At 43.9% G+C, this 23,820-nt stretch overlaps 1 protein-coding gene across 1 annotated transcript in view; it reads left to right on the top strand.

Moving 5' to 3' along the window:
• The window catches only part of PIP4P2 (phosphatidylinositol-4,5-bisphosphate 4-phosphatase 2), a 57,059-nt gene extending 33,577 nt beyond the window's left edge, over positions 1-23,482 (top strand). The window contains exons 2-7 of the mRNA XM_077270821.1: positions 920-1,068; positions 3,220-3,326; positions 3,471-3,594; positions 10,337-10,389; positions 17,723-17,813; positions 18,321-23,482. Of these exons, the coding sequence (XP_077126936.1) occupies positions 920-1,068; positions 3,220-3,326; positions 3,471-3,594; positions 10,337-10,389; positions 17,723-17,813; positions 18,321-18,464 (668 nt within the window). The 3' untranslated portion in view covers positions 18,465-23,482. The remainder of the gene's footprint in view (positions 1-919; positions 1,069-3,219; positions 3,327-3,470; positions 3,595-10,336; positions 10,390-17,722; positions 17,814-18,320) is intronic.
• The last annotated feature ends 338 nt before the right edge of the window (positions 23,483-23,820 follow it).

Raw genomic sequence — 23,820 nt, 5'->3', positions numbered from 1 at the left:
CTGTGTCTGGAAAGCTCTTGTGAGCGGAAATTGCCACTCTGGTGTTATGAGTTAATGCTAGAGTCTTAAAGTAATTTCTGGATGGTGTTTTGATAGGGTTTTCTGCTGACCATGAAAGTGCCCTTTCTGTCTTCTTTCTATCTAGTAAGCGGACCTCGATTTTTGCTAAACCTATTTTCATACTACGTTTGTCATTTCATCTAAAATCACCGCCAATATATGTGGGGGCCTCTGTCTGCCTTTTGGGAAAATTTCTCTAGAGGTGAGCCAGGACTGTCTTTTCCTCTGCTAGGATTAGGTAGTTCTCCGGCTGGCGCTGGGCATCTAGGGATAAAAAAACGTAGGCATGCTACCCGGCCACTTCTAGTTGTGCGGCAGGTTTAGTTCATGGTCAGTATAGTTTCCATCTTCCAAGAGCTAGTTCTCATATATGCTGGGCTATGTTCTCTCGCCATTGAGAATCATGACAGGTGGAGATGGATGGGAAAACAATCAGGTGGGAAGGTGTAGTTAAATGTTTGGCCGCCATGATGCCCCGAGCACCTGTACTTGGTTTGAAAAGTCACTCTGTGCTGACAGTCTCTTTTAAATGTGGCTAATCTGTAGTTTAGTTCTAGTTTTTGTTTATATTCTTGTGGATTTAAAATAATGCCGGCGGCTCAAAATTGTCGTTTCCATTGGAAATTTGAACATGGCCCTACTGCGATTGTTGACATCGGATAGATAATAGTTGATGTGATTCCCAGACAAATCATTAGTTGTGCTGGTGGCTGCTGTTGTTGTGGCTGCTGTTGTTGTGGCTGCTGTTGTTGTGGCTGCTGTTGTTGTGGCTGCTGTTGTTGTGGCTGCTGTTGTTGTTGTGCCACTCATGTTGTCACCAAATATTGACAGTCACTTTCCCCACAATGTTTCTGTGCAGCTGAATTACCGCCTCCATATACAGCAATCGTCAGTCCAGATGCCAGTGGTGTTCCCGTAATCAACTGCCGTGTGTGCCAGTCCCTCATTAATTTGGACGGAAAGCTTCATCAGCATGTAGTGAAGTGCACAGTCTGCAATGAGGCTACGGTAAGAGAAATGCCATGTGACGTTATGTCGGGGAGGGTGCTGATTTTTCTTTCCTTGTCTTAGATCCTGTGCACACTTTGCAGGTTTTTCACATTTTTGTTTTGTTTTCTTCTGCACTAATTTGTCAGAAAACCTAAAGGGTTTCCTGATGCCAGCAAAGTGAATGAGAATCCTGAAGTCTCATACACATTGAGCTTATTTGTAACTTGCAGATTTCACCCATACCCATGAATGGGGAAAAATCTGCAACAGAAACGCATGTAAAAAATTCAGCAAAAAACGCATCTATTTTACACTGTTTTTTTTCCCTGCCAAGAAATGCAGATATGGTGCATGCATTTCTGCACTAAATACGTGTGCACAGAGCCTTATTCACACACTGCGTATAAAAACATAGGACTTGCTAATGCCTTTTTCAGTTTTGTATAACACCTGCTTTATGAACATTTCAAAGAACTACTTTATATTAAAAAAAAAAAAAAAAAAGTCCATAGCAAAAACTGCATGTCAGAACATGCGTTGCTTTTTTATTTATTTTTTTTACATGGTTTCTGGTAAGCGGTAACAGTTCTGCACCACAAAGCAATGTGTGAATCCGGCCCTTGAACGTCTACCAAAGAAGCCATTAAAATTCTTGGCCTACATTGAGAAGCCATGAATATTTCATCAGTGTGGTCCACCAATTAGTACAACCATATGTATGGTGCTGTTTTTTGTAAACCGTAAAGTAAACCTATAGCTCTTAAAGGGTTTGTCCACTTTTGGAACTGTAAACTAACAACTCAGCACGTGCTCGCCCTCCTTGGCTGCAGCGATGACATCACTTGTCGCCCCCATAGCCGATCACTGACATCAGCGGCTTGTGCACTGAGCTCGGTGTCATGTGCCGTCAGCCTTGGCAGAGCCGCTGGGCCCCGTGCATGAGACCGCGGACCTTTTATGACTGGAAGCCATTATGGTACCATTCAGGTTGCAATTTGACTCCACTCAACATTGTGCTGTGATGTCCTGTGATCTGTTTTGTGGCCAGAGTTTGTTTTGTCCGAGTCTTATGTGGACTATAGACTGGAGAAAAAAAAAAAAAAAAAAAAGCCCAACAAAGTCATAAAAATAAATTTATATAATTTTTAAAACTGCACCAATATTGGTGAATTTACACTCTGAAACATTGAAATGACCACACCAAGAAGAAAGCCATGGAGTTCTGGAAATCACCGGACAGACGTATTATTGATAAGTAAATGTTGAAAAAATGGAATCCAAATATTCAAAACCTCCGTCATTTATTCAGTATGGAGTATGAGGGTCACTTGCAGAAATCCCCACACTTGTGTCTTGGCTGTTATTAATGAGGTTATTAATGGTTGTCTGAGGAATGATCTGATGCACTGAATGCACGTGGGCAGCAAATCATCAAGATCCGCTGCTGGCAGCTCCCTTCATAATTTGCCAATCAATGAGGTCAAGGAAGACCAGTCCGGAAGGAAGACCAGACCAAGCAGGCTGATCACAGTTGGCTGAGCAACATGAGGCCTGTTGTAGTTGTTGAAAAAAGGGCTCCTAGGACACTTCGGAGAAATGGCCGCACCAATGAATCCATTATGTGCTACAAGTGAAGATAGATGTCACATCCCAAGTCTAAGGTGTCACTGTCTACACAAACCATTAGAATGCGTTGCATGACATTGGCGTCCAGGTGCAAGTGTTCACTGACCTCACGCCACCGCTTTCAAAGGCCGTCATGGTGCAGAGTAAGACAGCAATGGCGGTCAGTCGTCTTTAGCGCTGAGTCCTGCTTTTATCAATAATAGCCAAGTGCAATCAGCATGGCAGAACATTCCTCAGACAGCCATTAAGAGCCTTACTGATGGCAGCCAAGACGTATATGTGGGATTTCTACACGGTTCTGAATAAATCGATATCTTGTCTGTATTTGTAGATCATTAATACGTTTCGGTGATGAGCGAACGTGCTCTGATAAGATGTTATACATGCTCGAGTGCTAACCGAGTGACTTCAGCATGTTCCAGGCCCTGCAGTTGCTGTTCGACAGCCGCAACACATTCAGGCATCGCCTGTTTGTAGACTACTGATCTACATATATAAATCACTGTTATATTCTCTTGTGCTTTTTTTTTTTTTTTTAAAAAGCCAATCAAAACCCCTCCCTCAGGGAAGAAATATGTCCGATGTCCTTGTAATTGTCTACTCATCTGCAAGGATACCTCACGGCGAATAGGATGCCCACGACCAAACTGGTACGTAGAACGTCAGTCATCCGTAGTCTCTGTCTCCAATAAATAGTCATGAGCCCAAGCATAATCCCAACGATGGACGGAGGCGAGGAGTGGGCAGACCGGGGGTTGTCGCCTACTGGGAGTAATGCGGATTTCTCTCTATAGCAGACGTATTATTAATCTGGGTCCGGTGATGCTGATTCCCGAAGAGCAGCCGGCACAGCCCGCTCTACCAGTCCAGCCAGAGGGCACCAGAGTGGTCTGTGGTCACTGTGGAAATACCTTTTTGGTGAGTTGTGGACCCCTAAGTATTATATGAAATGCTGATATTGCATATATAACTTAGTAGTTTTGTTAAATTTAAGAATTTCCATCATTAACGTAATAATGTTAATAAATTAGAACATAACCGTGGTTGTAAGCTTTATATTGCCTAGAGAGATTGTCAACTTTCATGGATCGATTTATACTTTGCTTTTCATGTTGTCACTTTTTCAATCTTATTGGTTTTCCAATTATTGGTTGTCGCCATACCATACCATTAAAAAGGTATTCACAGCTCCAAGATCTTATCCCAATACGTAGCAGGTGTAGTAGTAGTAATAATAATAATTTTAGCAAATACCTCCTGTTAGAAATGTAGTACAGCTCTTCTGCTACGCTATGTCTCTTACCCCATGTGCAGGGCATTGCAGTAGCTTAGGTATCCATGGTTATGACCACTCATATAGTGACAGTTAGTTGTTAGTGGTCGTAACCATGGATACCTAAGCTACTCCAATTCCCTGCACGTGGGGTAAGAGACATAGCGAATCTGAAGAACTATATTACATTTCTAATTTGAAGTATTTGCTATTATTATTATTATTATTATTATTATTATTTAGATAGGATCTTTGAGATGGGAATACCTTTGTCTTTAAGAAGCTAAATCAAATGAGAACCGATATGTCTGCACTTCATAGTATGTACGGAAAATGACATAATAATGGAAAAATTAAAATAGAATGACCAAACTGTGACTGCTGCTCTAACTTTAATGTTATTGGCACTAGATGGGCGGACACCTGGATGTTCGGGTTCAGCCACAAAAAGTTTTGGTTTGAGTATCAGAACAGTACTCGAACCCAGACCGCATTCACTTGACTGGGGGGCCCGAACATCCAGTGTTTGCTGCTCTGTCATGTGCATGAAAGCACGGGAAACTCCTCTTCTGATCAGTGGTGAACTCATCACTGCCAGTCAGACAGCCGCGGTTCCCACGCTGTCATAAGACAGCGTGAGCGCACAGCTGTGGTCAGAGTAATAAGGTTCACCTCCAGTGACTGGTTTCAGCTGATGGGACTACTGCTCCCATCAGCTGACGCCTGCTGCTAATAACAGTGAGAGCAGGAACGGCTGATGAGCGTATTCATATAAAAAAAAATTTTACAAGCCGGTGTGGGTTCCCCTATATTTTTGATAACCAGCCAGGCAATACTCATAGCTGGGGGCTTCAACCCTCAGCTGTCAGCTTCAGCAAGGCTGGTTATCAAGAATAGAGGGGTCCCCACGCCATATTTTTTAATGATTTAAATAAATAATTTAAAAAAACAGTATGGGATCTCCCTGTTTTTTACAACCAACCTTGCTAAAGCAGACAGCTGGGGGCTGGTATTCTCAGGCTGGTAAGAAGCCATGGATATTGGCCTCCCCAGCCTAAAAATAGGAGCCCGCAGCTGCTCAGAAAAGGTGCATCTATGAGATGCGACAATTCTGGCTCTTTGCCTGGCTCCTCCCACTTGCCCTGTATCGGTGGCAAGTGGGGTAATATTTGTGAGGCTGATGTCACCTTTGTATTGTCTGGTGACATCAAGCCCATGGATTACCAATAGAGAGGTGTCTATAAGACACCCATCCATTACTAATCCTATAGTTATATTGTAAATAAAGACAAAGCTAGATTAAAGTGTTTTATTTGAAATGAAACAAAACACCATTTTACTTTTTTATTTAAAAATAACAAACCGTTATATTCATCTAACACCTATTCCTCAGAATCCTTCTTCTCCTGTAATAAAAAGCCACCATATCCCTTACCTCTCCGTAGTTGTGTCCCATGCCGTAATCCATGTCTGGGGGGATTAATAGTTTTCAACCTGGACGGTGCCAAGGTGTGACCTACCAGGCTGAGAACCACTGGTGAATGAGCTGCTGTGAGCGCAGCATCAGTGACTAGTAGTGACGTCATCAAGGCTACCTCGGGTCACTGAGGCTGCGTTCCCAGCTGGACTGAACTGCGGAGATCTCACCGCGGTCACCGCAGTTCATCCCGGCTGGGAACGCAGCCTGAGTATCACTCCCATCAGCCGATACCAGTGACCAGAGGTGAACTTTATACCTCCGATCACAGCAGCGGGCTCACGCTGTCTTTTGATAGTGGGAACCACGGCTGTCTGACTGGCAGTGATGATTTTGCTGCGCTGTCATGCACATAATGTTTGTGAACCTCCTACATGCAAAATCTAATAATAAAGCATACATGGTTCCTTATTCCCATCCTTGCATTCATGGCTCCTTATTCCCATCCTTGCATGCATGGCTCCTTATCTCCATCCTTGTATATATGGCCTCCATGAGAAAAGCAGAATAAAACAAAACATCCTTTACCTTCCATGCGTGCCCTTGTAGTGTCTCGTTCTTGTCCCGTGGCCCCGCTCATTAAGGTATTGAATAGTCACCACTCTCCATGCTTATCGGAGTGGAGAGAGGTGAATATTTATTACCTTAATGAGCGGGCACCAATGATAGCCCGGCAGCTGCTTTGAAGCCGGTGACTGCTGCCTGACACTGTTTGTGCACTGTAAGAGAAATGAATGTTCACTGCAAGTGCAGTGAATAGTCATTTCTTTTTAGCTGCAGCCGCTAGCTCCTGCCTCTTGTGACCCGCTACTCCCTCGATCCCCCTCACCCACCATCTTCTGGGACAATGTCATGTGAAAAAGCAGAGGGGGGATTTTCAAAGTGCTGAAAAACTCTGCTTACCCCAAGTGTATGTATATATGTAAGTGTGTGTATATGTATGCATGTATCTGTGTGTGTGTGTATATATATATTTATTGTTATTATAGTTATTATAGTTATTATTATTAGTTATTATTATAGCGCCATCTATTCCATGGCGCTTTACATGTGAGGAGGGGTACACATAATAAAAACGGGTACAATAATCTTGAACAATACAAGACACAACTGGTACAGGAGGAGAGAGGACCCTGCCCGCGAGGGCTCACAATCTACAAGGGATGGGTGAGGATACAGTAGGTGAGGATAGAGCTGGTCAATCGGTGGTTACTGCAGGTTGTAGGCATGCCGGAAGAGGTAGGTCTTCAGGTTCTTTTTGAAGGTTTCGATGGTAGGTGAGAGTCTGATATGTTGTGGTAGAGAGTTCCAGAGTAGGGGTGATGCGCGAGAGAAATCTTGTATACGATTGTGGGAAGAGGAGATAAGAGGGGAGTAGAGAAGGAGATCTTGTGAGGATCGGAGGTTGCGTGCAGGAAAGTACTGGGAGACGAGGTCACAGATGTATGGAGGAGACAGGTTGTGGATGGCTTTGTATGTCATGGTTAGGCTTTTGTACTGGAGTCTCTGGGTAATGGGGAGCCAGTGAAGGGATTGACAGAGGGGAGTGGCCGGGGAATAGCGGTGGGGACAGGTGGATTAGTCGGGCAGCAGAGTTTAGAATAGATTGGAGGGGTGCGAGAGTGTTAGAGGGGAGGCAACAGAGCAGGAGATTACAGTAGTCGAGGTGGGAGATGATGAGGGCATGGACTAGGGTTTTTGCAGATTCTTGGTTTAGGAAAGTACGGATCCGTGAAATATTTTTGAGTTGAAGGTGGCAGGAAGTGGAAAGGGCTTGGATATGCGGTTTGAAGGAGAGATCAGTGTCAAGGATTACCCTGAGACAGCAAGCTTGTGGGGGGGTCGCATGAGATGGGGGAAAGACAATGAATTCTGTTTTGTCCATGTTAAGTTTTAGAATTATAGCGAAGAAGAAGGATGGAATAGCGGATAGACATTGAGGGATTCTGGTTAGTAGGGTGGTGATATCTGGTCCGGAGATGTAGATCTGTGTGTCATCAGCATAGAGATGATACTGAAAACCGTGAGATTCTATGAGCTGTCCCAGGCCAAAGATGTAAATGGAGAAGAGCAGTCCTTGCGGGACTCCGACAGATAGGGGGCAAGGTGAGGAGGTGGTGTGTGAATGGGAGATGCTGAATGTTCGGTCAGTTAGGTATGACGAGATCCAGGATAGGGCCAAGTCTGTGATGCCAAGGGATGAGAGAGTCTGTAGTAACAGGGAATGGTCCACTGTGTCAAAGGCAGAGGACAGGTCCAGGAGGAGGAGGATAGAGAAGTGCCGCTTGCTCTTGGCGGTTAATAGGTCATTGGTGACCTTTGTTAGGGCAGTTTCAGTGGAGTGGTGTGACCGGAAGCCTGATTGTCAGCGGTCGAAAAGGGAGCAGGAAGATAGATGGGAGGACAGTTCAAGATGGACGTGTTGTTCCAGTAGTTTTGAGGCATAGGGGAGAAGTGATATAGGGCGATAGCTAGATACAGAGGATGGGTCAAGAGAGGGCTTTTTGAGGATAGGTGTGATTGAGGCATGTTTAAAGCTTGAGGGGAAAACACCAGTTGTTAGTGATAGGTTGAAGAGATGGGTTAGAGTTGGGATGAAGACTATGGCGAGTTTTGGGATGAAGTGGGAAGGGATCGGGTCAAGTGCACAGGTGGTAAGATGCGATCTTGAGAGTAGAGTGGAGAGTCAATCTTCTGTAATGGTGGAGATGTTGGTTTTCGAGGTGGAGGGCTGGGTAGTTGGGAGGAAGGTCTCTGGGGGTTGTCGACTAAAACTGTCTCTAATGTTCTCAATCTTCTGCTTGAAAAATGAGGCAAAGTCTTCAGCTGAGATGAGTGGGGAGGGAGGAGGTGCTGGGGGAAGGAGGAGAGAGTTGAAGGTGTTGAATAACTGTTTAGGGTTGTCAAACAGGGAGGATATGAGAGACGAGAAGTAGGTTTGTTTAGCTGTGGTGAGTGTGGCCTTGAAAGTAGTGAGGGACTGTTTGAATGTGATAAAGTGCTCGTTGGAGTGAGATCTTTTCCATCTCCGCTCTGCAGCCCTGGAAGCTCGCCTCAGTTCTTTGGTCAGGCTGGTGTGCCAGGGCTGTTTGTTGATTTTGCGAGCGTTGGTATGTGTGAGAGGGGCAAGAGATTCCAAAGCTGCAGCTATTGTGGTGTTATATAGAGCCGCAGCGTCATCCGCATTGTGTATGGAACTTATGTCTGTGAGAGGGAGGAGGGATTCAGAGAGTGAATGTAGATCAAGGTGTTTAAGATTTCTGCGAGGGTGTGCAAGTTTGTGGGGTGAGGATTGTAGACAAGGAGTGGAGAGGGAAGAGAATGTGAGTAGATTGTGGTCAGAAAGAGGAAGCGGTGATTTAGAGAGGTTAGATAGGGAGCAGAGGCAGGTGAAGATGAGCTCCAATGTGTGACCATCTTTGTGAGTGGCTGCAGAAAACCATTTAGCAAGGCCGAAGGAGGAAGTGAGAGATAGAAGTTTAGTGGCAGCTGAGAGGGAAGTGTCAATGGGGATGTTGAAGTCGCCCATGATGATAGTGGGGATGTCTGCAGAAAGGAAATTAAGTAGCCAGGTGGTGAAGTGGTCAAAGAAGGTGGTGGCTGGCCCTGGGGGGCGATAAATGCCAGTTGGAGGTTGGTGGGGGCATAGATGTGCACAGAGTGAACCTCAAAGGAAGGGAGGGTAACAGATGGTGGCAGTGGGATTGGGGTGAAGGAGCAGTTATCTGACAGGAGAAAACCAACTCCTCCGCCATGCTTGCTGCTGGAGCGGGGTGTGTGAGAAAAATGGAAGCCACCATAGGAAAGTGCAGCAGGAGAGGCTGTGTCAGAAGGGGTGAGCCAGGTTTCCGTGATGGCGAGGAAGGAAAGTTTGGAAGTAACAAAAAGATCATGGATGTAAGAAAGCTTGTTGCAGACAGAGCGAGCGTTCCACAGAGCTCCCGTTAGTGGGACTGGGGAAGTGGCCATTCTTGGTGACTACCTCTTGAAGCTCATCAAGAGAATGCCAAGAGTGTGCAAAGCAGTCATCAAAGCAAAAGGTGGCTACTTTGAAGAACCTAGAATATAAGACATCATTTCAGTTGTTTCACACTTTGTTAAGCATATAATTCCACATGTGTTAATTCATAATTTTGATGCCTCCAGTGTGAATGTACAATTTTCATAGTCATGAAAATACAGAAAAATCTTTAAATGAGAAGGCGTGTCCAAACTTTTGGTCTGTACTGTGTATGTGTGTGTGTATATATATATATATATATATATATATATATATATATATATATATATATATATATATATATATATATATATATATATATATATATATATATATATATATATATATATACATAAAATTTACAAAACCAAGCTCTTCTAAAGACAGAAAACAAACCCTCTTAGTCGTATTATTGAAAACAAATAGTAGAAGATTTATAACATTTTTAAAAAATAATGGCCACAGGAGTGAAGGAAGGGGTTGGCCGGGCATTTGGAGATGGTCAACCTCTCGTATATTGTATAGGTATTTTCTGTCCGTAGTGTTTTGGCTCGTATTCCTCCTGTATGATTAGAGATGGCCTTCGTTTCACAAGTTCACGTTCTCTTCCCAAAATACTGTAAACTCCAGAAGAAGTCTGGTTCCAGCAGAGGCCGGTGCGGTATTATTATGCCGAGCTGTATTAGGAGAAGTTGGCACTTTTGTAGATCCTTTCCCGTCTGTCTTTTGTCAACCAGTCATTGACCCACTTTCTCCAAAGCACGGGAACCTTCCTGTCTGAGGGGCATGGTTGCGGGCAGACCTCATTTACTGTTCATTTGACCATGGGACAGAAGATTCTTTTTGTCTGTGATATTCCGATGACGCTGAGATGAAAAATAAATAAACTCAGTCTTTTCTCAATTTACAGTGGATGGAGCTGAGGTTCAACACTTTGGCAAAGTGCCCGCACTGCAAGAGAATGTGAGTATGATGGAGCAGCGTGTCTGGTGTGCTGCGGGGAGGAATCCAGCACAAGGGGGGACGGTCACTAACGGCCGAGCAAATGTCAGTGTTCATGCGGTCACAATGCAGTCATATGAGCGGTTTCATCTTTGTATGGAGCCAATAGTCACACTGTTTGGCTTTTCGTTTTTTCTTCCTAATCTTCTTATGAATATGGGACAAAATGTAAGAAATTCATATAATCCAAACCGATGCAGAAAAATGAATGACGCAAGACTGCTTTCGCTATTGTGTAGCTGAGATTAAAACCTTTACTCATAGTAAATCGGTGTGTTGTTCTCCACTTTAAGGTTATACTTTGGAGGTTGGCAATTTTCAGAAAAATACTGTAACTTTTCGTACATCTTAAAAGGTGGGATATAATATATATTTATATAGCACTTCGCAGCTTGGCAGGCATGGGGTTGTATGGCAGAAGACCTGTCAGAATGCCCATGCTAACCTTGTCCTCCACCAAGAGCTCCTACAATGGTCATGTGAGCGTCAGGATTGGACCAAGGGGCAATGGTGGCATCATCTAGAGAATCATATTTTCCTCTTACAACAGGTATATGGCCATCTGCTGTGCATAGGTTACCTGGGGAGATGGCAGCAGTGTAGAAAGAAGCAGGCGGAGGCAGTGTGGTGCTCTGGGCAATATGCTACCACTTACCTAAACATTAGTGCAGTCCATGTACACACTTCCTGGCATCAAATATTTCTTAAAATTGGTGTTTTCAGCCACACAACAAAGATTATTAGAGTGTTTTTTTAGGTGCTTGATAAATAAGGTATTTCAAATTGTTGAATTGGCCTCTAAAGTCCTCAGATCTCAATTTGCTCAAGTATCTGCTTGAAATACTGGAGGAAAAAAATTTGCAAGGTCACTTCTTACAGGACCTAAAAAGAATCTTTCACTAAGATAAGGTCTACTCTCCACTACCCCTTCAAATTGTACATGTAACAATGCATGTACATTTAACCCCTTCAAGCAGCAGCCATTTTCGTTTTTGCATTTCTGTTTTTTGCTCCCCTTCTTTCCAGAGCCATAACGTTTTTTATTTTTCCGTCAATATGGCCATGTAAGGTCTTGTTTTTACGAGACGAGTTGCACTTTTGAATGACACCATTGGTTTTACCATGTCGTGTACTGGATAACGGAAAAAAAATTCCAAGAGCAATGAAAATGCAAAAATGTGCAGTTCCACAACTGTTTGTTTTGTTTTTTTTAACCATGCTCACCAATTGCTAAAACTGACCTGCCATTATGATTCTCTAGGTTAAAAAAAAAAAATCCAAAGTTGTTTAAAAAAAAAAAAAAAAAATTGCATCATTTTCCAAGACCCGTAGGGTCTCCATTTTTTGGCATCTGGGGCTTGGTTATGGCTTATTTTTTGCATGCCTGGCTAACGTTTTTATTGATACTATTTTGATGTAGATACGATCTTTTGACCTCCCATTATTGCATTTAATTCAGTTTTGTGACGTCCAAAAAAACTTAATTCTGGCATTTGGGGCAAATGGGGTGATTTGAACTTTTATAATTTTTTTAAATAATTAAATAGCAGAATTGCTCGCTTGCTACGAGGGCCAACCACTGTGCGGTGCCCATAGCAATACAGCAATGACAACCACAGAGGTCTGCTGCAGACCCCAGGTTGCCATCCCAACCCATCGGCGACCCGCGGTCTTGTGACACAGGCGCCGATGGGCGGGATTAGTGATGCGCGTCCGGTGCAATCACAGATGCCGCTGTCAGAGATTGACAGCGGCATTTAACAGGTTAACAGCCATGGGTGGATTGCGATTCCACCCACGGCTGTTAGAGGCACATGTCAGCTGTTGAAGTCCAGCGCCGAAGCCCAAATCAAAGGAAGGGACACAACATGCGCCGTACATGTACAGCGCATGTTGTGAAGGGGTTAAAATGTAAATCCCTTGACACCTATTTTATTTGTTTCTGCATTCCTGAATGATTAGTGTTTTCATGTAGAAGGGAAGCTTTTAAGAGCTCTGGGTGTGATGGAGCACTTAACAAACGTCTGCCTCCCGAGGTTGTTTTCCCACCCTGCACCAGCCTCTTTAGCCTGAGAGCACACCGTCCGTATGACGACCACCTTAAGGCTACTTTCACACTTGCGTCGTGTGACGTACGTCGCAATGCGTCGTTTTGGAGAAAAAACGCATCCTGCAAAGTTGCCCGCAGGATGCATTTTTCTCCATACACTTGCATTAGCGACGCATTGCGATGTATGGCCACACATCGCATCCGTCATGTGACGGATGCGTCGTGTTTTGGCGGACCGTCGGCACAAAAAAAGTTCCATGTAACATTTTTTTTATGCGTCGTGTCCGCCATTTCCGACCGCGCATGCGCGGCCGGAACTCTGCCCCCTCCTCCCTGGAACTTACAATGGGGCAGCGGATGCGTTGAAAAACTGCATCCGCTGCCCCCGTTGTTCATTTCTTTCACAACGTGCGTCGGGCCGACACATGGCGACGGCCCCGTACCGACGCTAGTGTGAAAGAAGCCTAAGAGGCAGCGGATTGTTGTGTGCTCCGTCACACCCTGAGAACTTAAAGCCTCATTTCTATGTAAAAACACTTAATTATTCTGGAATGTAGCAACAGATAAAAGATATAAAGGCGTGAATGGATTTACATTTTAAAGATCTGCATGCCCACATGTGCAGCCAGAGCAGGTAATGCCTTATATTGCATATGAATGCTGGATTCACAAATAATTAGCAACAGATTGAAAGGGAATATGTATTTTTTTTAACATCTGATGCTTCAATCTTGTTGATTCAGAGGTCTTGTGGAGTCCATTCCTTGAGCTGTTGTGACAGGCTCAGAGGGTTGTGTGATACATTGCGTGACTCCTGCCTCCATTGGTGCCTCTGCAGCTTTTCACGTGCTTCCACCCTGTAGGGCATGTGATAAATCAGGCTAAGAAAGCTGGGATATATATATATATATATATATATATATATATATATATATATATATATATTTCTTCCAGTGGCCAATCCCTTTAATGGGAAACGAAGTGTTAACATTTTGTATATGTTTTTCTTGCTCTTTTAATTGCAAACCGATCGGTTTAGGTCCAGTCTTTTCCCCCGCACCAATCTGTAAAAAATACACTTCCAGAAGTGCGCAGCTTAGCTACAAGAGCGCACAACTCCTACTTAGTGTGCAGACAGATTGGAGAATGGATGCCCATGCCGTCTACTGCACCCATACTCCAAACTGTGTGAGTGCATAGATAGGAGCTGTGCATTTCTCTGGGCCATATTGAGTGATCAATGGGGGTCTCTAGACCCTGTATACCTACTGATCTGCTTGTAATTAACCCCTTAACCACTGGAGCTTTTTTCTGTTTTGCGTTTTCATTTTTTGCTCCCCTTCTTCCCAGAGCCCTAACGTTTTTATTTTTCTGTCAATATGGCCATGTGAGGGCTTGTTTTTTGCGAGATGAGTTGTACTTTTGAACAACACCATTGACTTTACTATCGTGTACTAGAAAATGTGAACAAAATTCCAAGTGCTGTGAAATTTCAAAAAAAGTGCAATCCCACACTTGTTTTTTGTTTTGGCTTCTTTGCTAGGTTCATTAAATGCTAAAACTGACCTGCCATTATGATTCTCCAGGTCATTACAAGGTCATAGACACCTAACATGTCTAGGTTCTTTCTTATCTACCAGTAAGTAGTGAAAAAAAAATTCGAACTTTGCTAAACAAAAAAAATAAATTAATTGCGCCATTTTCTGATACCCGTAGCATCTCCATTTTTCGTGATCTCGGGTTGGGTGAGGGCTTATTTTTTTGTGTGCCGAGCTGACGTTTTTAATTATACCATTTTGGTGAAGATACGTTCTTTTGATCACCGGTTATTGCATTTTAATGCAATGTTGCGGCGACCAAAAAAAAACAGTAATTCTGGCGTTTTAACTTTTTTTTTTTCTCGCTACGCTGATTAGCGATCAGGTTAATCATTTTTTTTTTTTTATTGATCAGGCGATTCTGAACGCAGCGATACCAAATATGTGTATGTTTGATTTTATTTTTGTTTTATTTTGATTGGGTGCTAAAGGGGGGTGATTTGAACTTTTTATATTTTTTTTAAAAAAATTTTAAATATTTTTAAAAACCTTTTTTTTTTATTTTTGGCATGCTTTAATAGTCTCCATGGGAGACTAGAAGCTGCTGCAACCCGATCGGCTCTGCTACATAGAGGCGGTGAGCTTATTTCGGTGCAATTGTTAAATGCCGCTGTCAGCATTTGACAGCGGCATTTGAGGTAGTAATAGCCGCGGGTGGATCGCGATCCACCCGCAGCTATTGCGGGCACATGTCAGCTGTTCAAAACGGCTGACGTGTCCCGGGAAATATGTGGGCTCACCGCCGGAGCCCACATCAAAGGGTGTCCACCATCGGCGTACTATTACGCCTGATGTCGGAAAAGGGGTTAAAGGAAAATAACATATAAAAAGTATATGCAGCGCCCCAGAGTCCTGGTCGTTGCAGTACTGTGGCTCCGCCACTAAGGGAAGCTATGGTACGTCTGATGGCACTGAAGGAGTTCATCTGATCAGGTATCACAGACACCAATACATTTCACAGTCTGGCCTCCGGGGGGAGCTAAGGGTTCTATTCACTAGGCCACTCTCCACACACTGGTAAAACTGGGGGTCAGGCAGGAAGTTGGACAGAAAGCTGACTGGATGGGAACCAGGCAACACCTTGTGGCAGAGGGTGTTGCGGGAGAAGATTCAGTAGGGTCCCTGTCAGGGGTGGGATCCTGACAGGGGCTTGGCAACTAGAGCGAACGTAAAGGGACCGTGCCTGCTCAGTATAGCGGCGGTGCCCGAGAAGGGATTGGAAGCGAGATAGATTGTGCTGAGTGAGAAACGAGATCGAAGCAACAAGGAGAATACCAGTAGGGGTCGTGCTGTAAGACTGAGGCAACATCCTACTGAGGCGCAAACAACCGGTGGCCGGAACGCCGAAGGAAGTATTTCTACATACAGCTTCAGGCAATACTTCGAACCTACGGCAGGACAGTCAGTCTAAGGCGGGCTGTCTCACCTAAATCACCTATGCAGTCTTGGGGGGCAACTTGTGGAGAGGGGCGACTCTAGGGTCCCGGAAGAGCTCCGAGCCTACCCGTCAAACGGGTGCCGTCCTGACCGCATCATCAGGGAGGGACGGAAGATTAGCAGAAGATCATCTAATCAAGTTGTGAGGGAACTTAAGAAACAGACACAACAGTTGTGGGGACTTTCCGTAAGCACAGCAGGGAAGGACCGCAACACATAGCGCTAGAAGGAAGGCACAGATTTCCACCTGTTAAGGGAACTCTGGAGGTGCCATTGGACCGGCCGGACTTGCGCAGCCTGGTGATCTGGATTCCGGACTGAGGACCCAGAGATCTACAGTAAAGAGGTAAAGAGACTGCAACCTGGCGTCCTCGTTATTTGCTGCACCGCACCACTGCACCGCATCACTACAGCCTCACAACCGCTACCACTATCTACATCTATATTCACTGATTGTGCGCCCCTCGGCAGGGTCACGGACCGGGGCCTAGCCACCGTGACTACCCCAGAGCAGAGACTCAGAGGCCCGGTACCGGGTACCCCTCGGCCCTGCGGCAGAGTGGGGGCGCTACATATACGTTTAGTTACTCTTTAAAGGGAATCTATCAATAGGATGAACCCTCCTAAACTGTTTATATTGGCATGTGAATCATAGGAAGCTGAATAAAATGATACCTTGATATCCATCATCTGATGTCTTATTCCAGAGAAATCCACATTTTACTTAATATGTAAATGAGCTGTTAAGATCTATGGGCGCAACATAAATCTCCCGGAGAATCTGCCACCAAATAGTATCAAAGGGGTCATTACCAGTGTGAGACGTAGTGACTGACAGTCTGCTGTCCTGATCTACATGTCTCACACTGATGACACCTCCTTTCATTTACAATAAGCTCTGGAGGCACATTCTTGGGGAGATCTATGTCTGGCCCAGAGATCTTAGCCTCTCTCTTACAGATTAAGGAAAACATGTATTTCTCTGGAATAAAACATCAGATAGCAGATATCAAGGTATCGTTTTATTCAGCTTCTTATGACCTACATCCCCATATAAAAGTCTTAGGAGGGTTGATCTCTACCTATAGATTGCCTTTTCATCCTGTTCAACCATTTCTTTATCATAACTAATATGGCTGTCATTATAGTTTTCACAAATACAAGGTTTTAGCCTTTAATCGGGTCTTCTAAGCAGAGAAGAAAAGTGTGCAGTCCTCTACATGACTGCAAACAAAAAAGGCAGCACTCTGTAGCGCCATAGCATGCAAATATGAAATATGAAAACTGAATTGCATTACTGCACTAGAAATATGAAAAATTGAGAAGGCTTAGCGCATAAATTGACCAATTCATGTGTACCTGGAATCCACGGTAAGGCGTTACTCTTTTCCAGGACCTAACAATGCCATTTGTCTCTTAGAATAAAGTCTTCATCTGAATGGGAACCTAATGCAATTCAATTTTCATATTTCATATTTGCATGCTATGGCGCTACAGAGTGGAGCCTTTGAGTGTTTAGGAGTTGGTGACTCTAGGTTAGCACCTGCTCTCACTTAAGTTTGTTTGCATGTGACGGTCAGTTTTTTAAATTTCTCTACATTACTGCAGACTGCCGTAAGGTGACCATGTGCACACTGTCGTGATTCTCCTGTGTTCCCTGTGATATTTGGCGGTCACGTGACTGCATGTATGAGGTTTCCATATTTTTGGTCATGTGCCGACAAGATTCTCCGGTGCTTTTCTCAAACATTGACAAAAGCAGAGGAGAAACAAGTCAGCACATGACCATAACGATGTAACTGTCATACATGCAGTCGTGTGGCCGCCAACTCGCACGGGGAACACAGGAGAGTCGTGACAGTGTGGGCACAGTCAAGATTCTGCAGTCACACAGAGACTGTAGACTTTTATCACCACTAAAGACCCCTTCTAACATGCAACTCCAGACGTCTGTCTGCCCCTTTGCTCAGATGTTACTTCTGGTTACCTCCCTACCTAGTATGAGGAGGTCTGAGATGGAGGCAATGGCTGGTGGGTCCTACTGGAAACACCGACTATTGGAGCTTGTCTGTACAGCGCTGTGGCGTATGTTGGTGCTAGTTATTCCCTGCTCATCTAATGTTACTTCATGCATAGCGATAGATTGGTGAGATGATTGCATCTTGAAAACTTAATGGATTTACTGTATATAATTGTTTTTGTATTGTAGATCATCTGTAGGAAGTGCGTTACCCCGCAGACGCTGCTGTGCGTACATTACTATGGGAATGATCTGCATTTTTATAGGAGTTGGCTTAACCGTAAGTCATGTAACTATAAGTTACTGTATAACAGGATGGGCATTTTGAGTATTCAGAAACGTTTACTTTATCAATAAGTGATATCCCAAGTTACTTTGCAGACCCATCAACGGGTTGTGAGGTAAATCATTTCTTTGCCCAATTTTAAACAAGTATGGAAATGTTTTACCTCACAGAAAGCAGCTGTGATCCTCTGCTGTCCTGTCTGTATTCTCTTTTGCTTCCTCTTCTGCCAAGGAGATGTGATATGGTCAGACCATATTCCTACACGGTACACAGCCATTACACAGTACACAGCAGGGACACATTTATAAGATTATCTCAGCACAGGAACATCTAATTTTTTTAACACATCCAATTGTGGATCTTCTTATTCAAAGATCTATTGATTAAAATTTTGCTTTGTTTGTGGGAAAACTACTTTAGGACATATCGAACAGGCTTGTTGACGGTCTCCAATAATGACTTGTAACGGTTACATGACTACGTTTTTTTGTGTTTTTTCAGGTCGGCACACAAGATTTCGCCAGACGCTTCCACGCGACATACGTCTCCTGGGCGGTGGCCTACCTCTTAGGCTTAGTTTGTCTAGTCCGGGCGTGCTACTGGGGAGCCATAAGAGTCAGCTATCCAGAACACACCTTTGCATAAAATTGTCCACTGTCCATCGTTTCATGTGATTTTCATCAAAATGATTCTGGGTATTATCTTAATTTTAACCACTACACTGCTGGATTTACCTCAGAACAGAACCCCGAGAGTCTTCTGCCTGGAAAAGGGAATATCCTCCCTTGTGTGTGGGGTGTTTTCATCATACCTCACTTTTACACCCGGGGCCGTGCTCTCTTGCCCTCGGCTACAGTCCACCACAGCTTATTACCCAGGTGCTGGTGGCATGGGTGCCCATAGATCAGACTGTCAGGCTAGGGGTCATCATATCATTATTATCTCATCCCATGAAAACCCTTTGGCTGTTGATTTTCAGGTTGGTGTACGCAGGCTCCTGAAGGCTGGAGCTTACGAACCTGCGTTTCTTCAACGTTGTGTAACATCTAGGCCAATGTGAAGGCTTACTATCCATATTCATGATGTCTTCTGACAGGAGTTAGTTGTACATGAGCTGAATACCATTGCACTACGTAATATGCAACTTAGTTTCGTCCGCGCTGCTAGAATTTGCAGCTTTGAATATCTCGCCCGTGTCCATGTTCCTGCATCCGCCATTGTTCTGTGCTTTAGCGTGTCATATATAAAGCCGTTGTTTTCCCTTTTATTTTCTGTCTTTGCCATGGGTATTATACGGTCAAACATGAATAATACTGTTTCTACCTGTCTGCACTGCCACTGTAAATCTCTGGTGAAGGCGCCATGACCTATTGGGGAGCTATATTTACAGCCCGGAGTGGCGATGGCTTCCACAATGATCCCTGTGGCATCTGTCAGCAGTGAACAGAACTGTAGATTAACTATTAAATATGTGTTTTGAGGCCTTACTGTATTTTTTTATTATAGGGTTATTTCCAAAATAATAAGTTGATTAAATTACTGATGGCTGCAGGTCCAAACGCTGGGTCCCCTCCTGCAATATCAAGATCGGTGCCCCATCCTCAGTGGAGCAGATATGTCCATGCTTGGCCTCCATTGTTTATGGGACTGACCGAGAAAGCGGAGCACAGTGCAGCATCGAGCATTCGCAGCTTCACTTCATTCATTGTTTACAGGACTAACGGAGAAAGCTGAGTGCAAAGTTGATCATGCACATTGACACTAGTCATGGTCTACAGGACTGATAGACAGAGCATAGTGCAGCATTGGGCATGCTCGATCTCCGTTCATTGTTTATGGGGCTTACTGAGAAAGCCGAGCACCACGCAGCATTGGGCATGTGCATCTCCACCCCATTCATTGTCTACAAGTCGGCTGGAGAAATCCAAAATCACCATTGAGCAGGCGAACCTCTGCAAGGCTGTGGCCCCAATTTTTGTGTTCCAGAACCCATTCTTGGGATTGCAGAGGGTCCCAGCGATCAGACACCCAGCAATCAGTGAGTTGTCTTCTGGATAGGGAAAAAACTTGATTTTTTGGAAATAACTCCCTAAAAGTGCAATTTTGTTTCACTAGTTCCAGGATATTGCTGCTCCTATCGGGGATGACAAATTATAGTTAATTTAGCAATCAAGACAGCTGTGGTTTTAGGCTTTTAGAGTTTAACGCTAGGACAAAAGGCACCAACAGCACCCCCCCAATGGAGGTTGTTTTACACCAGGGCTTTATAAGAGCACTCATTATAACTTGCTGGAAAAATGTCTGCATTATCACTAATATTGCCTCCTTGGCGTTACTCCACACATGGAGACTTTCGCAAGTCTCTTGGGTCCCTGGGAGCAATATTATATTCTACAGCATTAGATACATTTATAGGTATATTCACACAGCAGATTTTGTTATAGCCTTTATTCATCTGAAAGGGGTTGTATCACGCACATGGATTTCTGCAAACCCCATATAGATGACTAGGAAAGTCACAGAAATGTCTACACCTAACTTTTAGCGTTTGTGGACGGATGCCTTGGCGTGTACGTGCCAACAGTGTGCACAGACGTAGTGTGGACCGAGCCCAATGCTGGTTTTAGAGTCGGGGTGAAGGCCTCTAACCCTACTAATATCCAAATGATAATTTATTTGTATATTTCTAGGAGCATCACAATGCAGAGTTATGATTTTTTTTTAATAGACCTGTGAGACAGATCCTTGGTGACCCATCTTGTGATGTCCCTGAGATAAATAGCATACTGCAGATTGGTGAACCACGATCTATCTTCAGATGCTGAGAATAAGGTCGGTTTTACCATTCTTCCATTGGGACATGGGGAGGTCTCTTGACCTGTGCATACTGCTTCATAGCCAAATGTGAAGTATTCATCTCAGGTCGGGAGAACTGGCTCTAGGGCCAGGTCATGTGATCTGCATAAAACCGGGCTAAGGAGACATGACCTTTTAATTAAAGGGAATCTGTCATGAGATTCATGCTGTCTAAACCACAGGCAGCATGAAGCAGACACTGGCTGTTATTGCAGCCTTGTATGTTTTACTCTTTAAAGCTGCGGCGTTCCATAGAAAACAGTCTGAAAACCGGGCGGGGGCTTTGCGTCTTGGATGACTAATCCAAGAAGCCGGTCCTCGGCAGCTTCTCCTTGCCTCACTCCCCATGACTGACAGGTCTTTCCCTATCAGTGTAGGGAAGCGCACTGGGGAGAATCCGCCAGGGACCAGACTCTTAGACTAATCCTCTTAGATGCATTGTCCTCAGCTGACTTCTCATAGTAGGTCTTCTCTGAAACGCCGCACTGTTTCACCATCAAACATACACGGGTGCAATAATGCTCGAAAACCAACAGCAAAAGAAGCGGAGCACAAAAAAACCTACTTCCTTTATGGATTAGTCAACTAATAAACTATCATCTACAAATTGAAAACGGACCCATCACCAGATTTCACGATACAAACTACATATATTAAATAGATCTTACACCCGGTGTACTTACTTTGAAAATCCATGTTAAAATGGCTGTACAATCCTGATGTTAAGATGAGCATTTTAACAGGGGATTATACCACCATTCTCACACAATTATCAAAGTAAGTACACCTGTCTCATTAGATCTCATAGCTCTTTTTGATAAGGTATGCTGTGTTTAATGTTGAATTTGAGGACCATCTCATTTGAAGGCTCCTAGTTTGGATAGATTACATATAGAATAAAGTCGGCCGACTCTCCTCAGTTTCCTTCTAAGCATCTGTGTGTGGGGTACCATGAGGATCTGCATTCTGAATTCCTTCTGTATTCAGAGGAGATGAGCTGCCATCACAGCTGCTGGACTGTGGCCTTCTGCATTTTCAACAAGGATAGAGGAGAAGTGCTGAGCTGAGTTGAACGTTCCTGTATATTGGAGGAGTTGAGAGAGAAAGCAGATGGCTACCCAAGAGTGTATGGGCACATTTAGCTATCTGGTGCTTCGGTACGGCCATTCCTGACTGCTTAAAGCAACCTATGAGATCAGATGATAATGATATAACCTACAGATTTGGAGTTAATAACATTATGAAGGTGCCCAGATGCTGAACTGAAAGTGCAGCACTAAGGAGAATATTTACTTTATTTCTCCTGTGAGCCGCCGGCTTTCAGTCATGCAGGCGTGTCCGGAGCAAATAATCACCACTCACAGCAGTGAAAGCGCTGTAAGCACGCCCCGTCACTGACTGACAGCTGCCTCTGTACTGATGGACTCACTACTTGTGTTCTTACAGCACCCTTGAGCGCTCATCCTAATTGCTCTGGCCACATCTGCATGACTGAAAGCCGGTGGCTCCTGGGAGAAATAAAGTTCACTTTCTCCCTGATGCCGCGCTTTCAGTACAGCAGCTGGGCACTTTAATAACAATTTTAACAGATTTTCCCTATATCTGTAGGTGAATAGTGTCATTGGACCTGACAGGCTACTTTAATCTGCCCCCGGTTGGTATTCTTATAAGTAGTTAGGTGACGGAGATCACTTTTTGGTATTTTCAGGAATAATTCCCCCCTGCAGTATTTCCTATTACACATGCATATCGCCCCTGTTTTATCTGAGCCACTTTTTTCCCCATTACAAAGACTTTTGCACTTTTTGGGCTCTTGCTGTCCTCAGCCATTAAGCAGCCGCACGGAAAAAAATATAAACTAAGTGCACACTAATAAAGTAATAGCCAGTTTACCCATCATCCATCCCCTGTATGTGTATTAGTAAGTGTACTTCTCTGGATATTGCTATTTCAGGTTGCGGTGTGGGATCTTCCCTTTTGCGATGTGTGGGAGGGCTGTAGTATTTGCGCTTTCCATTCATTGATCTCCAGCAGGATTATAGGACCTTTGTACCAGTCATAGGATGGTTCTTTTCTTGCGTGGTACTGCTTTACTCAAGGATCTTAATTTTGTTTTGTTTTTTTTCTACAAAAATGAGAAGCCATTGTTTTCAATGTATAGAATGTTCCAATTCCAGTTTGTATGATTTCCTAACCAGAGTTGGTGGATGTGTCCTTTTATCTGATTTTTGTTATGTGGCGGCACATGGCATCCTGGTGGACGGGGTGGGGATTTACAGTCCGCGCGTTGTCTGGATGCGGTGGAGGTGGCTACTTTGTGCCTAATGGCTCGGTGTTCATGAGCCTAGATGTCTCCATTATACATAGGCAATGGTTAGACTTTAGATATGTTTGGCCTAAAGAATTGAACCTTGTCCGATATTAATAATGCCTGTGACTTCTTCTTGAACTCTAGAAAATCCATATGTAACATCACGAATGGCTTAATGTATATTGTACATTGCATCTAGGTGGCGTCGCCTTGTTCAAGAACCGTAGAGCTATGGCTGAGACCCTACACATGACTTATACACTACGTGTCGCTGTCCCCGTGTTTATTTCTTTTTCTGAATTTAGACAAATTGTAACCTTGTTAGCAAAATACAAGAAATTTAGGCAGCGTGGCTATTTTATCCAGACGCCAGAGCACAATATTCTGTATTTCCTAAGTTCTGTTTCCTGTTTGTATGATGTATATTACTATTAGCTTCTTTAGGAATCTCTTGTATCTTTTAAATAATACTAATAAAGATTATTATACAAATGGAGTTAAATATCATTTTATTGTCCATTCCCCTCCCCCAAAACAGAAAAATCACCTGTGAGACTGGCAATGCCAATATGGCACTATTGCAACTCCTACAGAATCTGGAACGCTGGGTTTCTGGCTGGTAAATCCGCTAAGTGACCAGGTGAATGGAGAACTCATCGGTTTAGGGACTAAGGATTTTAGGAGATTTGCGGACATGGGCGCATGATTTCACCCAGCTACATTCACTAATTATAAGGCTTCGCTAAAGGGAATCCTCAGTCGACTGATGCTGTCCGAACCATAGGTGGCATGAATCGGAGGCTGGCTGCATAGTTTAAAGAGTAGTCATTGTTT

The sequence above is a fragment of the Ranitomeya variabilis genome, chromosome 6 (genome assembly GCF_051348905.1).
Source record: "Ranitomeya variabilis isolate aRanVar5 chromosome 6, aRanVar5.hap1, whole genome shotgun sequence".
Taxonomy (NCBI): Eukaryota; Metazoa; Chordata; class Amphibia; order Anura; family Dendrobatidae; genus Ranitomeya; species Ranitomeya variabilis.
Note: the sequence above shows the minus strand (reverse complement) of the source record. Positions and strands in the feature narration are given on the sequence as shown.